Genomic DNA, 14,343 nt, shown 5'->3' with positions numbered 1-14,343 from the left:
GGCTGGAACCCCTCCTCCAGAGTCAGCACTTGGGTGCCCTTGGCTCCTTGAATCCTGCTTCCCTCGGAGAGAATAGAGACTATGTTATCGGTGAGTGAGTGTGGGGGCCAGCTCCCGCGAAGGACAAGGCCTTTAAGGCCAAGAATGTTGGGCCTGGGAACTAGTATGGGATGGGTGGCGAGCTGCAGGGTTACAGCCTTAGTTTGAATCCCCAGCACTATTAACAGTCTCCCTGAGTCCTACCAGGGATCACTACTGAGCACAGAGCCAGGAATAGCTCCTGAATACTAACAGGTAAGGCCCAATATCAGTTCTCCCACACACACACCCACATGCACCAGAGATGATATAGCTTGATGATATGACTAAATCTTATTATGAGTTTCTTATTTATTTGGAGGCCATACCCTTCAGTGTTCTGAGGCTATTCTTGGCTCTGTGCTATTAAGTGAGCCCTGGAAGTGTTCAGGGACCATATGTAGTATCAAGGCAAGGAAGGTCCTTAACTCCTGTACCATCTCTGTCCCACCATTGATTTTCTTTCTTTTCTTTTCTTTCTTTCTTTTTTTTTTCTTTTAGGGTCACACCAAGTGTTGTTCAGGGATTATTCCTGGCTATGCACTCAGAAATTGCTCCTGACTTAGCGGACTATATGGGACGCCAGGGGATCGAACTGCTGTCTGTTCAAGCTTGCGCCACCACTCCAGCCCCTATGTTTCCTTTTTGTTTTTGTTTTTGTTTTTGGGTCACACCCTGCAGTGCTCAGGGGTTACTCGTGGCTCTATGCTCAGAAATCACTCCTTGCAGGCTCAAAGAACCAAATGGGATGCTGGGGATCATACCCAGGTTTGTCCCGGGTAGGCCGCATATCACTCTGTTCCCAACATCTTTGCTTTTATGAAAGTTCTATGGCTAAATTAACTCAGTAAATTGTATAACTTTTTAATAAAAGGGGATAAAACTTTAACTCAGAAATCCCCTAACTCAGAAAATTTTCTTATCACTTTTACACTACCAAATATCTCTTAAAACATTAAAAATTATTTAGCATTAATATAAACTTCTTTCAGTGATTCTTATAATACTTTTAATCAAATAATTAAAAATATATTTTAATCTCTAAAATTATAGCAATATTTGTTGATATTTGTATGTAATAATTAAAATTATAAAAGAAATAAAAGTATTTAATCATAAGTTAGAAAAAATGAAGGGTTTCAGAAAGAAATTCTGACCACACTACACATTGTCAAGAAAATTGACAGACAAACCATTTAGGTCTTCCAATTTCTCTATCTTGAAGTTTATAAACAGCTCCATGATTTCCCTTAGCAACAGGCAATACATGAAGACAAAACTGTTCTCATGTTATCTATTAAAAATGCCTTTCAGGGGTTGACAGCACAGCAGTGTTTGCCTTGCAAGCAGCCGATCCAGGACCTAAGGTGGTTGGTTCGAATCCCAGTGTCCCATATAGTCCCCCGTGCCTGCCAGGAGCTATTTCTGAACAGATAGCCAGGAGTAACCCCTGAGCACCACTGGATGTGGCCCAAAATCAAAACAACAAAAAAATGCCCTTCGGGCTGGAGCAATAGCACAGCAGTAAGGCATTTGCTTTGCAGGCAGCAGACCCAGGATAAACCCAGGTTCAATTCCCGGCATCCCATATGGTCCCCTGAGGCTGCTAGGGTTGATTTCTGAGTGCAGAGCCAGGAGTACCTGAGTACCAAAGGGTGTGGCCCAAAAACAGACAAACAAAAAACTCCATTTTAATTAGAATTCATTTGATAATCTAGAAATAGAAAAAAGTAACTAGTTTTCATTTAAGCAACAATTTTGATGTACATAAAAATGATGAATCTTCTCTTTTCTTCTTCACCAGAGACCTATTTTTCCATCATTTTTTCCATCAACCATTGACTTAAAATAAATCTTAAATTCCCATAGTTTCAGTTTGTTTTCTATCTACCTCAATAACAGCACCATTATCTATCCTTATGTGAAGAACTTTTGCTTCTGTAATATTGACCCTATTCCATTGTTGCGATATTTTTCTCTCTACATATGAAGTTCTTGAGGTCGAATTTGCTACAGGCATTTTCTCCTTCATTTTTTTCCTTTTTTTTTTCTTTTTTTTTTTTTTGGTTTTTGGGCCACACCCAGTAACGCTCAGGGGTTACTCCTGGCTATGTGCTCAGAAGTTGCTCCTGGCTTGGGGGACCATATGGGACACCGGGGGATCGAACCTCGGTTCGTCCAAGGCTAGCGCAGGCAAGGCAGGCACCTTACCTTTAGCGCCACCGCCCGGCCCCTTTTTTGGATATCTTAACTCTGCATTACTCATGCTTGATGCTCTGATATTTCTATGTCCAGAACTAGAAGCTGAGTTGTTTTACAGGTACAGACACAAGGCACATCTTTCCTGCTTAGGACACAAGTCATCTTTTCAGATACACCAGAGTCTAAGATTGTGCTGCCTTTGGTAAATGGTAAATAGATTCTCTCCCAGCTAGCTATGTCACCGGGATGATCATTCCATCTCAATAACCTATTAAATAAATTTGCAGAAAGATCCATGACCCCAGAGGGGTGGAAGTGAGCCAGTGCAAATGAACTCAGAGGTGCTCAAGAGTTACTCCTGGCTCAGCACTTAGAAATCACTCCTGGCTTGGGGCCGGAGAGATAGCATGGAGGTAAGACATTTGCCTTGCATGCAGAAGGAAGGTGTTCAAATCCTGGCATCCCATATGGTCCCCCGAGCCTGCCAGGAGTGATTTCTGAGCATAGAGCCAGGAGTAACCTTTGAGCACTGCCGAGTGTGACCCAAAAACAAAACAAAACAAAACAACAAAAAAAAAAAAAAGAAAGAAAGAAAGAAAAGAAAAGAAAAAAGAAAGAAAGAAATTACTCCTGGCAGGCACAGGGGACCATATGAGATGTCAGGGATCGAACCCAGGTCAGCTACATGCAAAACAAATGCCCTACCTACTGTACTACTGCTCCAGTTGTGCTCCCATGATTTTCTTAATAACCATTAAGAAATGGTCACTCAGTAATAAGAATTCAATCTTGTAATACACGAAATGTAAAAAATAGATGTTAATCTTGGGCTGGGTAGGGCACTTGTATGCTGCTGACCTGGGTTTGATGTTGGGAACCACTTATGGTCACCCAGATTTATCAGGAGCGATCCCTGAGCACAGAATTCCTAAATATCACCAGTTACCTCAAATAAAAACAAAATCAAATAAACAAAAAAAAAAAAGGTGTTAATCCATTGTTAGTTTCTGATCAACTAAAGGCTCTTGGTAGTTAACCAAGAGGGAAGTAAAGAACTATATTTGGATTTCTGTCTGGGAGATAGATACCCCTAACCTGTTCAAGGGTCAACTGTGCTGATAGACATATCACTCACTCATTTGTACATTTTAATTTTCCATCTACTTATCACATATTAACAGAGTACCTATATGTGCGGCACTGCTTTGGGTGCCAACATGATCAGGTCAAAATAAGTTTAAAAGACCTGCCTTTTGAGAATTTAGAGCTTAGCAAAGGAATCAGAGAAGTCATCAAATCCCACATGTTCATTTCTGACCAGAATACTAGCCAGTATTGGCTAAAGACTATAATGAGGCCAAAATGGGGCCTCTGCTTCTCCAGGGTTTTGAAGAACTAAGGCTCAGGAGGATTCTGCAACTGTCCCAAAGTCACAAAGCCACAAAGTGTCAGAGTCCTCTGATGCAACAGAAAATAAAATTAAGGGGCTGGAGAGATAGCATGGAGGCATTTGCCTTGCATGCAGAAGGACGATGGTTCGAATCCCAGCATCCCATATGGTCCTCTGAACTTGCCAGGAGTGATTTCTGAGCACAGAGCCAGGAGTAACCTCTGAGCACTGCCCAAAAACCAAAAAAATGAATAAATAAATTAATTAATTTAATTAAATTAAAATAAAAAATCAAAAGACAAAAAAACAAAAACCCATCTACTTGGCTGCATTTATGAATCTGTGCTTGGCAAATGATACATCTCAGTTCTTGTTCAGTTATTAATTCATATGTGCCATTTCCTGCATTTGAGCCGCTATTAGAAACAAAATCGACCACGAAGAACCAATAGGCATTTCTTCCTAAAGGATATCTGAAGTGATGGCGAGAGCTCAGCGGCCTACAACACCCTCTTAGCGTGCTGAGGCCTGGGCTTAATCCCCTGCCCCACTTGGGCCCCAGCACAACTAGGAGCGACTCCATAGCACAGAGCCAGCAGTAGCTCCTAAAGCACTGCACTATGTAGCTCTAGCTCTTCCCTCCATCGCCCCAAAAATAAAAAAAAGAAGAAACACCTGAAATATGAGATCAGTCCAAATAGGGAGAAGACTGCAGAGAAAATGCTAAAGGTCCAGCATAATTAACACAGCAACGGCTCCCTCTGGTGCCTACTAATGTAGCTTACACTTCCTGCGCTTGGGACAGTAGCCTCCTACTGCCAGTGTGAAGTAGTAACAAGCCTCCCTGGTCTTAGCATAAGCTCCTCATCCCTCCTCTTCATTTCTATTAATTCTAGAGGTAAGGGGGCCGGCACATGTAGCAGAGTATCCTGGAGGAAAGTTCCAGCAGCCCTGTGACTCTCAGCAAGGCTGCTAAAGGATTAATCTTTGCTGCTCGTTCATTTGCCAGTTAGGTCATGCAGGTCTGACGCCAACAGCTCTGGCTCTCATGCGTCCAGTGACCACACACACCTGCATGCACACTCACACACATATTCACAATCACATTGATCCTATCACACATATTCGTATTCTCAACACTCATAGCCTTGATATGAATGCTCTACTATCTCTCTTTCTCCTCTGCCCCAGTCTCCTACTTCTCTGTTTTGGCTTTTGTTTGGGGGCCACACCCATTATGCTCAGGACTTCCTCTTGGCTCTATATTCGGGATCACTCCTGGCCAGGGCTCAGAGATCTGAGGTGGTGCCAGGAAGCAAACAAGTACGCTACATGCAAGGCAAATGCCTCCCCTGCATGGACCACCTCTTGGACCTCGGGGTCAACTGACATGCTCTTGAATAAGAAAAGCCCCATTCTCTGGCACTCTCCCAGATCTTGCCTGCCCTGCTAGATGCCAAGGGTAGCCTAGGATTCATTGTTGGCATCCACTTACTTGGAGATCATGATGGCTAATGGAAATACAGGAATGTGGCCAAGAATTGAGCTAATAATGGGCAAAAGGCAGTGGCTGCTCTGGGATTCCCATGGTGGTCAGTGACTACAGAACAAACTGGTTTGAAGCCTCCACTAAAATGCCCACTTTACCCAGTGCATGTGCCAACAAGAGCACAGCAGGCTATCCAGCAGTCCTCAAACTTCTTAAACAGGGGTGCCAGTTCACTGTCTCTCAGATCTTTGCAGGGCCGGACTATTGTAAAAACAAAAACTATGAACAAATTCCTATGCACACTGCATATATTTTATTATGAAGTGAAGAAACAAAATGGGAACAAATACAATATGTAGCCCGCGGGCTGTAGTTTGAGGACCACTTGAGACCTTTGCTTTCAAGCTTGGGGTTCACGTTCTCTTCTGTCAATAATCGTGGGAGCCAGGGCACACACTTTCTGCATCTGTAAAATAGCAATAAAAAGTGTTGCTGCTGGGGCCAGAGTGATAACACAGTGATAGACAGGGCATTTGCCTTGCACTCTGCTGACCCAGGATGGACCCTAGTTCGATCCTCAGCATCCCATGTGGTCCCTCGAGCCTGCCAGGAATGATTTCTGAGCCAGGAGTAACCCCTGAGAACTGCCAAGTGTGGCCTCAAAACAAAACAAAATAAAATAAATAAAACAACTGTTGCTGCCTTTCAGATAATATGAAGAGGAATATGCGGAGAACTATCAACACACCCATCCATAGTATTCCAAATACCCAATGGGAATGATTATTGTTTTTTTGTTTGTTTGTTTGTTTTTTGTTTGTTTTGTTTTGTTTTTTTTGGGCCACACCCAGCGGTGCTCAGGGATTACTCCTGGCTGTCTGCTCAAAAATAGCTCCTGGCAGGCATGGGGGACCATATGGGACACCGGGATTCGAACCAACCACCTTTGGTCCTGGATCGGCTGCTTGCAAGGCAAATGCCGCTGTGCTATCTCTCCGGGCCCTGATTATTGTATTTTTAAAATTTTATGTTTTTGCATTTTTTTGGTCACACCGGTGGTGCTCAGGGATTACTCCCAGAGGACTGAATCCGGTCAGTAGCATGCAATACAAGCCATCTGTCCTATGTCTTCAGCCCCAATTGTCATTTTCATGCTGATAGTTTTTTCATAGGTAATATATACTATTGGATAGATTAGAGGTAAGAGAATTTAGACTTTTCATCCTAATTTTGTGTAGTATTTTTGTTTACTTATTTATGTATTTATTTTTAGTTTTGGGGACCATACACGATGGAGCTCAGGGGTGACTCCTCACTCAGGAATCACTCCTGGCAGTGTTCAGGGGACCATATGAAGTGCTGAGGATCAACCCTGGGCTGGCTGCGTGCAAGGCAGACACTTGATCCGTTGTATTATTTCTCCTGACCCTGCGTACTTTCTTTAACACCCTAGCCCCCGCACACATAATGCGTACTAGAATATAAGGGTAGGCCGCTCTTTTCCAATTCACCTAGCTTGGCTCATTTTGTTCCAGGAGGGTGCTATGTGCATGTTTAGAACAAAGATTCTGTGGTTTTGCATGGGTTTATGTTTCTTCACGTTTTTTTGGCTGAAAGTTCAAAATTAAGGTGTCAGCAAGGGGATTTTCTCTGAGAATCCTGTTTATGGGTGACTGCCTTCCCACTGTCACTTTACCTGTTCTCTTTCTTTGCATAATAAAATATAAAAAATAAAAAACATTGAATAAAACACAGATTCTGAAGCCCCGCCTGACTTACTAAGTCCCTAAGGGGTGAACCTGAGCACGTCTACGTCTGCATCAGTCCTGCAGCTGAGTCTTTATCTTCATCCTGGCACTGTCGGCTGTCTCGGCCCATCGCTAGGGCGGGAGCCTACAACTCCCACAATGCCCGAGGCTCGTCCGCGCGAGGCCGGCCTGCTGGGAGTTGTAGTTCCTGACGGCCCGCCTTCCGTAGGACGGCGCTGGGCGGTGCCCTGGAAACCCCGCCCACAAGGCCGCGGGCCTTTGTGACGTCATCCGCGGGCGCCGGCGTCGGCGCTGCTTCCGCCCCGGAGCTGCTGTCGCCTCCTGCCCGCCGCCCGCGCCGCCTGCGTCCCGGCTCCTCGGCCACTTCTGGAGACCGGCTTCCGAGGAGAGGCGCCTCCCGTCCCACGAGGCCATGGCGGACAGCGGCGGCAGCGCGGGCGCGTCGGGCGGCGGCAGCGCGGGCGCGTCGGGCGGCGGCGGCGCGGGCGCGGCGGGGCCCAGCGGGGGCGGCGGCCCCATCAACCCGGCCACGCTGCCGCCCGGAGACCCGCAGCTCATCGTGCTCATCGTGGAGCAGCTCAAGAGCCGCGGCCTGTTCGACAGCTTCCGCCGCGACTGCCTGGCCGACGTGGACACCAAGGTGCCGGCCCCGTCCTCGGCCTCCGCACGCAGCGAGCCCGCACCCGCCTCTCTCTCCCAGGGCGCCTCCGGGGAGCGGTCGGGGGTGCCCGCTCCCTGGGCGCGGTGGGCCGACGTGGCCCGCCGTGCTCCAGATTTGGGGAGCCCACGAGCAGGGTTTGGAGGGGCCCCGGGTCTCCTCGAACCTCACCCCGTTGGGATGGGGCGGTGGCTGCACTCCCGCGGTGCAATCCTTGGGCACAATCTCGTCCTCGACAGTTCCCGTTTCAGCGCTAGGCGCCCCCTCCAAAAACACCCTCCAGGACTCCTCCTTTTTCTCCTAAGGAAGGGGGTTGGCATTTAGTGGACTCCTTTGTTTGCGGGGCTCTTCTCCCGTCCTGAGAATCCAGGACCCTGTGAAGGTTCCAGGAGGCCTTAGGAGAGGGAAGAGGGGGCTCGAGTGATAACAGCATGGAAGGTTTCTTGCATTCCGCTCATCTAGGCTCAGTCCCTGGTACCCCATAGGGTCCCCCGAGTCCCACAAGAAGTAACCCGATTGCAGAGTCAGGTCAAGGGTAAGCCCTAAGCACCTTTAGGTGTGGCCTCAAAACAGAAGACAGGGCCAGCTAGTCTGAGCCTGCCAGGTACCCAAGGAACCTGGAGTTTGGCTCTGGGACTAAGGACTGGAACAGATGCACACACACCCTCCGGGGAACAATGGTTTGGGTTTTCCTTATCTAAAGAAACGTCCTTCCGGAGTGGTTCCCTCTCCCTGGAGTCTATGCTTTGAACTTCTTAGTGGTTTGTGACTCAAGGCAGCAGTTTCTTATTCCAGGTCCATTTGGCCCCAGGGGTTCCTCCCTTCTCCCCAGGATATTCCAAGTGCGCCACGTAGGTGAAAATCTTGTCAGTAGATCAGTGGGCACAGATTGCAGAGCCAAGGAGAAACCATGAGTACCACCAAGTGTGGCCCCAAAACCAAACAAAAAAGGAACCTGTTGTTACCAGTTGAATCCCAGGTGATCTGAATCTTATAGTAGACAGGTAACTATGGCCCCAATATCTTCTGAGTATTAGTTCTCAGGGCAGCTGCTTATCCCCACCAGACTTCAGAAGCATCCAGGGGAAAGCTGAGAATACAGATAGCCAGTGGGTCTGTGACTGTCAAGGCAGAGAAAATCTTTACAGCAGGTTAGCTTTGTCACTTGAAGAAAGCAGCTGTGTTCCCAGGGCCTGTTGCGGTTTGGTGCGGATATTGCTATCCTCAGTAAAATGTTCTCCCTTGAACAGACTAGTAGAAGTTAGCGTTGGGTGCATGGTTAACAATCAGTCTATTCTCTTTGAAGATGCAGGTGTCATGTGTAGAGGGAACCTGGTTCCTCGAGGAATCTACAAAAGCTGGAAACTTCTAGAAGGGCAGGGATTGGTTGCCCCCTGCTCTGCCATTGTGGAAAGAAGGGGAAGTTCTCAGGAAAAGAGAGCCTGCTAGGCAGGTGCTATAGGGAGCCGATAGTTTCCCCTTGCCAGTTCTGGAGATGCTTTTGGTTTTCTTGCCTCTTTGGAGGGGCCCCTGGTTTGGAGACCACTAAATGTACCAGAAGGTTTTCTTTCCGGCGTATAAGACGACTTTAGAAACAAAAAAAAGTCAACCGAAAATCGGGGGTTGTCTTATATGCCAAGTATATCCCGAAAAATGTTTCAATATGCCGCTAAACGAAACAAACAAACAAACAAAAATCAGGCCGCAGAGTTTCCAAATCTCTTTCTTGGGGTTCCCAAATAGTACTCAGGAGATCTGGGGGCCGCTTCTGGCAAAACCCAGCTAACCATGTTGGTGGTTCAGTGCTAGGGTCCGAGGATGGGGTGTTGTTTGGTTCATGTAGTGGGGAGATTAACTGACGCCACCAGGGAATTGCCAGAAAAGGTGCCTATGATAAGGGACCAATCACTGCAAGGCTGCTCGGACCGCCTCTCTGACTCAGCCAATCCAAGCAGGCTTTTTATGCATGCAAATTAGACAATGTTCTGGACCCGAATCTACACTGTAAATCTACACTGCTCAGATTGGCCAGAGTCAGAGAGGAAGCCTATTACAGTATAACCTTTGAACCTTTGCTTGTTGTGATTGGCTCACTGTGGTACATACAGTTGCAGCACAGGAACGTTCTGTCTGATACAGCGAATATAGGCCTAAACCTGTGTTTTAACTGCAAAATTAGGGGTTCGTCTTATACGCCCAGTCGTCTTATACACCGGAAAATACGGTAGATCAAGACACGCCTACCTTGCTAAGTCTTACAGTTGCCTCTCCTCTACTTTGCCAGTGTCTCACAGGTAGCTTTTGGGCTTCCTCTATCAGTTAACTAGAAACCAGTGGGGTAAGAAGGCCTCTGGCATTGATAATGCTAGCCCTCTCACTGGGCAAAGTCTTGCTGTCCACTCTTCGCTGCCACCATGGTACATAGTACATTGTAGGACTTGAAGTCAGTTCCTGTGACAGGCTGTGTTCTGGGTGATTGTTGCCCTCTGACTTCCTCTTCTTTCTATTACTGTAGCCAGCCTACCAGAACCTGAGGCAGAAAGTAGATAATTTTGTGTCAACGCATCTGGACAAGCAAGAGTGGAACCCAAACATGAACAAAAACCAGCTGCGCAATGGCCTGCGACAGAGTGTGGTTCAGTAAGTGAGCTGGGCAAAGAATTAACAGGCGGTAAACCTGAATCAGGCACTTCTCCTCTCTGGCCCCACTTTAATTCTTCAGAGACTACTTTAACATCGAACCTGCATGGACTTGTTTGTTTTAGAGCCACACTGCTAGTGCTCAGGGTTTACTCTTAACTAGTCACAGATTATTTCTGCCAGGGTTTGGAGAATCAATCTTTAGTTGGCTGCTTGCAAGTCAAATGTCTTTTCCTGCATGAGTTTTTCCCCCCAAACTCAATGTAATCTATGTCCTGTCACCATACTCTTCCTTACTACCTTGTTTCAAGAGTCTGATTCCCTAAAACTGCCAGGAGTAATACCTGAGCACTGCTGGGTATGATTCAAATAACTAAAAATTTTGGGAGGCGGATGTGGGGAGATAACTCAAGTGATGAGCGTGTGAAGAGTATGTGCAATGCGTTCAGTCTCCAGTTCTGCCCCAAGTACTTTCACTGATGTTCTGGTAGCCGGTCAGTACCACAGGATGTGAGCCTAGAAGCTCCTAAGCACTCCCATATCCTAGTTCTTAACTATTAGGCCTTCACCACTGGACTGAACTTGGCAGGAGAGGCCTCAGGATCCCTACCATTAGGGATGGCCCCCATTAATAATGGAAAAAAAAAAAAGACTTGGTTTATTTTAGCCACTAAAGTGTTCAAAAGCAATTTGTTTGGATAGGGACAGGGAGCTAGCTCAGAGGGCTAGAGCATTGGCTTTACATGTTGGAGCCTTGAGTTTAAATCCCAGCACTACAGTGGTATCCCAAGTACTGAGCTGGGAACAGCCCGAAATTAAAAAGTTTTTTTGTTTTTTGTTTTTATTTTTGGGTCACACCCAGCGGCGCTCAGGGGTTACTTCTGGCTCTACACTCAGAATCGCCCCTGGCAGGCACGGGGGACGATATGGAATGCCGGGATTTGAACCACCGTCCTTCTGCATGCTAGGCAAACTCCTTACTTCCATGCTATCTCTCCGGCCCCTAAAAAGTTCTTTTAAGTATATCTAGTATGTATTTTTGAGAACAAGTCCATGGTAGACCCTTGATTTGTGAGATTGGGGATTGGGAATGGTAGGTTGCTGCTGGTTTAATATTTTCTCTACAAAGTAAAGCTGCAGTGGTTTGAACACTGTCTCGGTGGATGGCCTGCCAAGGGACTCTCCTGACCTCATAGTGGGCGGTTGCTAGGCTCTCCTGAAACACAGTAGGAAGTGCGGAGGAAGAGTCCTGGATCTGCTAACCAGAATGATCTCTCTCCACAAGGTCAGGGATGCTCGAAGCTGGTGTGGACAGAATCATTTCTCAGGTGGTAGACCCCAAACTCAATCACATCTTCAGACCACAGATTGAGCGTGCAATTCACGAGTACCTGGCAGCCAAGAAGAAGGAAATCATGCCTATTCTCCCTCTGGAACCTGACTGCCAGGAACCTTCAACCACGTCCAAAGATGCATCATAAGGTCGGCTTCTGGTCTTTCACCTCAAGAGGCTTCCTGGCTCAGAGGTTTGTCTGGTGGGGCAGATGTCCCTGATTATTTATGAAAAGTGTTCACTAGACAGACTTGTGCTCTTGTTGGTCTGTCATTAGTTACATTAGGAGCACTTTCCTGGGTCAGTAAGTATGCTTTTTTGTTTTTGTTTGTGGTTATTTTGTTTGTTTATTTTGGGGGGCATACCCGGTGATGCTCGGGTTATTCTTGGCTGTGCGCTCAGAATTGCTCCTGGCTTGGTGGACCATATGGGATGCCAGGGGATCAAACCACGATTCCTTCTAGGCTAGCGCTGGCAAGGCAGACGCCTTTCCGCTCCGTACCACCACTTTGGCCCCTTTGTGATTTTTTTGATGCCCCTAGAGCTCAGTGTTTAAACTATGAATAGATGCTTCATGAGAGATTAGCTGAGAAGAGAAGCACGTGTAGTACATATTTTCTTGTTTGAATACTACCTCAGTGAACCTCACCTGGACAGGAGTTTGTGTACAATTTAATATAAAATTAAGCTGTGCATTCTATTTACTTTTGCTGGGGAGAAGGGTATACCAGATGTTCAGGACTTACTCAGGAGTCATTCCTGGCCATGCTTGGGAACCATATAAGATTCCAGCGATCAAACCTTAGTCAGCACATTCTTCCTGCTGTGGGTGTAAAGGCTACTTGAACCTGAGCCCCACTGGCAACCCATAGATCTGATGGGGTTTTGCATATTACTGTGATGCCTTAGTAAATATTGCTAGAAACACACCCTTTTTAAAAAATTTTTTATTTGGAGTTTAAAGTTGTGTCAGGTTGGTGCACAAAACAATGTTTTCTGCAGGTCTCCTAAAATATGAGTGAATATGAATGATGACTATTATACTTCGTTCTGTTTGGGGTGGTTCTTTAATGTGCCTGTGCTTGAATTATCAGCCAGGCAATCAAGTAAGAGCAGAACCCTATAGGGCAGGCCCTCTAGTTGCTTTGTCTGGGCTGGGAGAGGAGCTCCATTCTGTCTAGTCTTTGTAGTAGAATCATAAAAACTCTTTAGGAGCATTAAAAGGATTTGGTGTCATCTTGCAAAAAAAAAAGTAGCATTTGGAAAACTTAGCCCTTGGCTGAGTCCCTTCCAGACTAGATGTTGTCTTTTTCTTTCCCTTCTATTTTCTGGTAAACCTTTCTATTTCAAAAAAAGAATAAAATCACTTGGAGCTGATTGTCTTTTCCTTTTAGAACAGGCCTGCGACCATTTGGAAGCTCCCCGGCACTAATGAGAAGGACTGGGTTCCATTTTTTTCGATCAAGACCAGCTGTGGTTCCCTTCCATTGATTTCAAGACTCCACATGGATTCGGGGTGGTCTCCTGAGTGAACAGGAAACCAGTTTGGTGGTAGGAAAGTTCATGTGCACCCTCACATCCTGTGACCACCCAGTAGGCATAACACTACAAGGCATAAAAGAAGCACTACATCAACTTGTGGTTGTCTTGAGCTGGAACTTGAAGACTGAGCACGTATCATAGGGCTTGTGTTAAGGGAACAAAAAGCTCCAGTGAAGAAACATAAGCTCCTGGAACACTGGCAGAGTTGGTTCAGGAGAAATGGGGGTACCTAGCAATGGAGTGTCCTGGCAGTGTTTCTCCTAGTTTCACACTAGCATGTTTGAGGTATTGGAATCCAAATGTTTCAGGCTAGTGTGACCCTCTCAAGGCTACCATTTCCCCCCTACCCCACCAGGAATGGGGCCACTCCTAGGACCCTCAGAAGTGACGTTTGTGGGTGCTCTGTCCCCGACTGCTTTTCTATCCTTCATTTGTCAGGTGTATTTCTTTTGCTCATGTTCATGGTTCTCGTTTCTTTACAAGGGAATGTAGAATAAAGGCTGAGAGTTTATAGACTCTCAGAGCCCAGGTGGGTGAAGAGGTGCCCCCTCCTGCTTTTTATGGGTTTCATTGATGGGGTGCACTTTTGTTCCCCTAATTTGAATGGGGGTAGGTCAAAGTTGGTAAGCTGTGAATCTGCAATACAATAAAGCCATCAAGTTCTTACTGATGCCTTTATTGTATCCAAGTTTCTTAACCTTAAAGGAACACCTGAGGAGTTTGGAAATTAGCATCTCCTTTTCTCCTTCCTTTTTATTTTTGGTGTTTGGGCCATACCTCTCAAGGCTTACTTCTGGCTCTGCACTTGGATCACTCTACCTCAGTTGCCATTTGCTACTCAGCCTTTTCATTGCCTCATTTATACTGAGAAGCAAGTTCTCATAATGAGAAGCAAGTTTTAAATGAACAGTTCTGTGGGTGAAGGCACAAGAACTCTCCTATACATTTCCACTTGTGTGGCCTTTGTTCCCTCGCTTCAGTGCGTGTTTGGGGGCAGTTTGCAAATGCAGAGGCTGCTCCTCTGCATTATATCCCTCACCATCTTCTGTCTTGGTGAAGTGGCAATTCATCCATGTGCTCAGTTTCTCAGTTCAAATGGAGTGATCCCTATAGGTGGGTCTTTCTCTTTTTGTACATTGGTTTTCTCCGGTCTTATTTATGCACTTTATCTGAATTGTCGAGATTGGTGCCATTTCTCCTGAGTTGTGGGGAGAGGCAAATGTTTCCTCCCTGAAGCCTCAA

General features: G+C 46.2%; 1 protein-coding gene across 1 annotated transcript; it reads left to right on the top strand.

Moving 5' to 3' along the window:
* Positions 1-7,340: 7,340 nt before the first annotated feature.
* Positions 7,341-13,767, top strand: BOD1 (biorientation of chromosomes in cell division 1). The gene is made up of 4 exons (XM_049776102.1): positions 7,341-7,568; positions 10,102-10,226; positions 11,512-11,752; positions 12,954-13,767. Exons 1-3 carry the CDS (start codon positions 7,341-7,343, stop codon positions 11,705-11,707), a joined length of 549 nt encoding a protein of 182 aa, XP_049632059.1. The 3' UTR covers positions 11,708-11,752; positions 12,954-13,767.
* The last annotated feature ends 576 nt before the right edge of the window (positions 13,768-14,343 follow it).

Source organism: Suncus etruscus, chromosome 6 (assembly GCF_024139225.1).
Source record: "Suncus etruscus isolate mSunEtr1 chromosome 6, mSunEtr1.pri.cur, whole genome shotgun sequence".
NCBI lineage: Eukaryota > Metazoa > Chordata > Mammalia > Eulipotyphla > Soricidae > Suncus > Suncus etruscus.
Note: the sequence above shows the minus strand (reverse complement) of the source record. Positions and strands in the feature narration are given on the sequence as shown.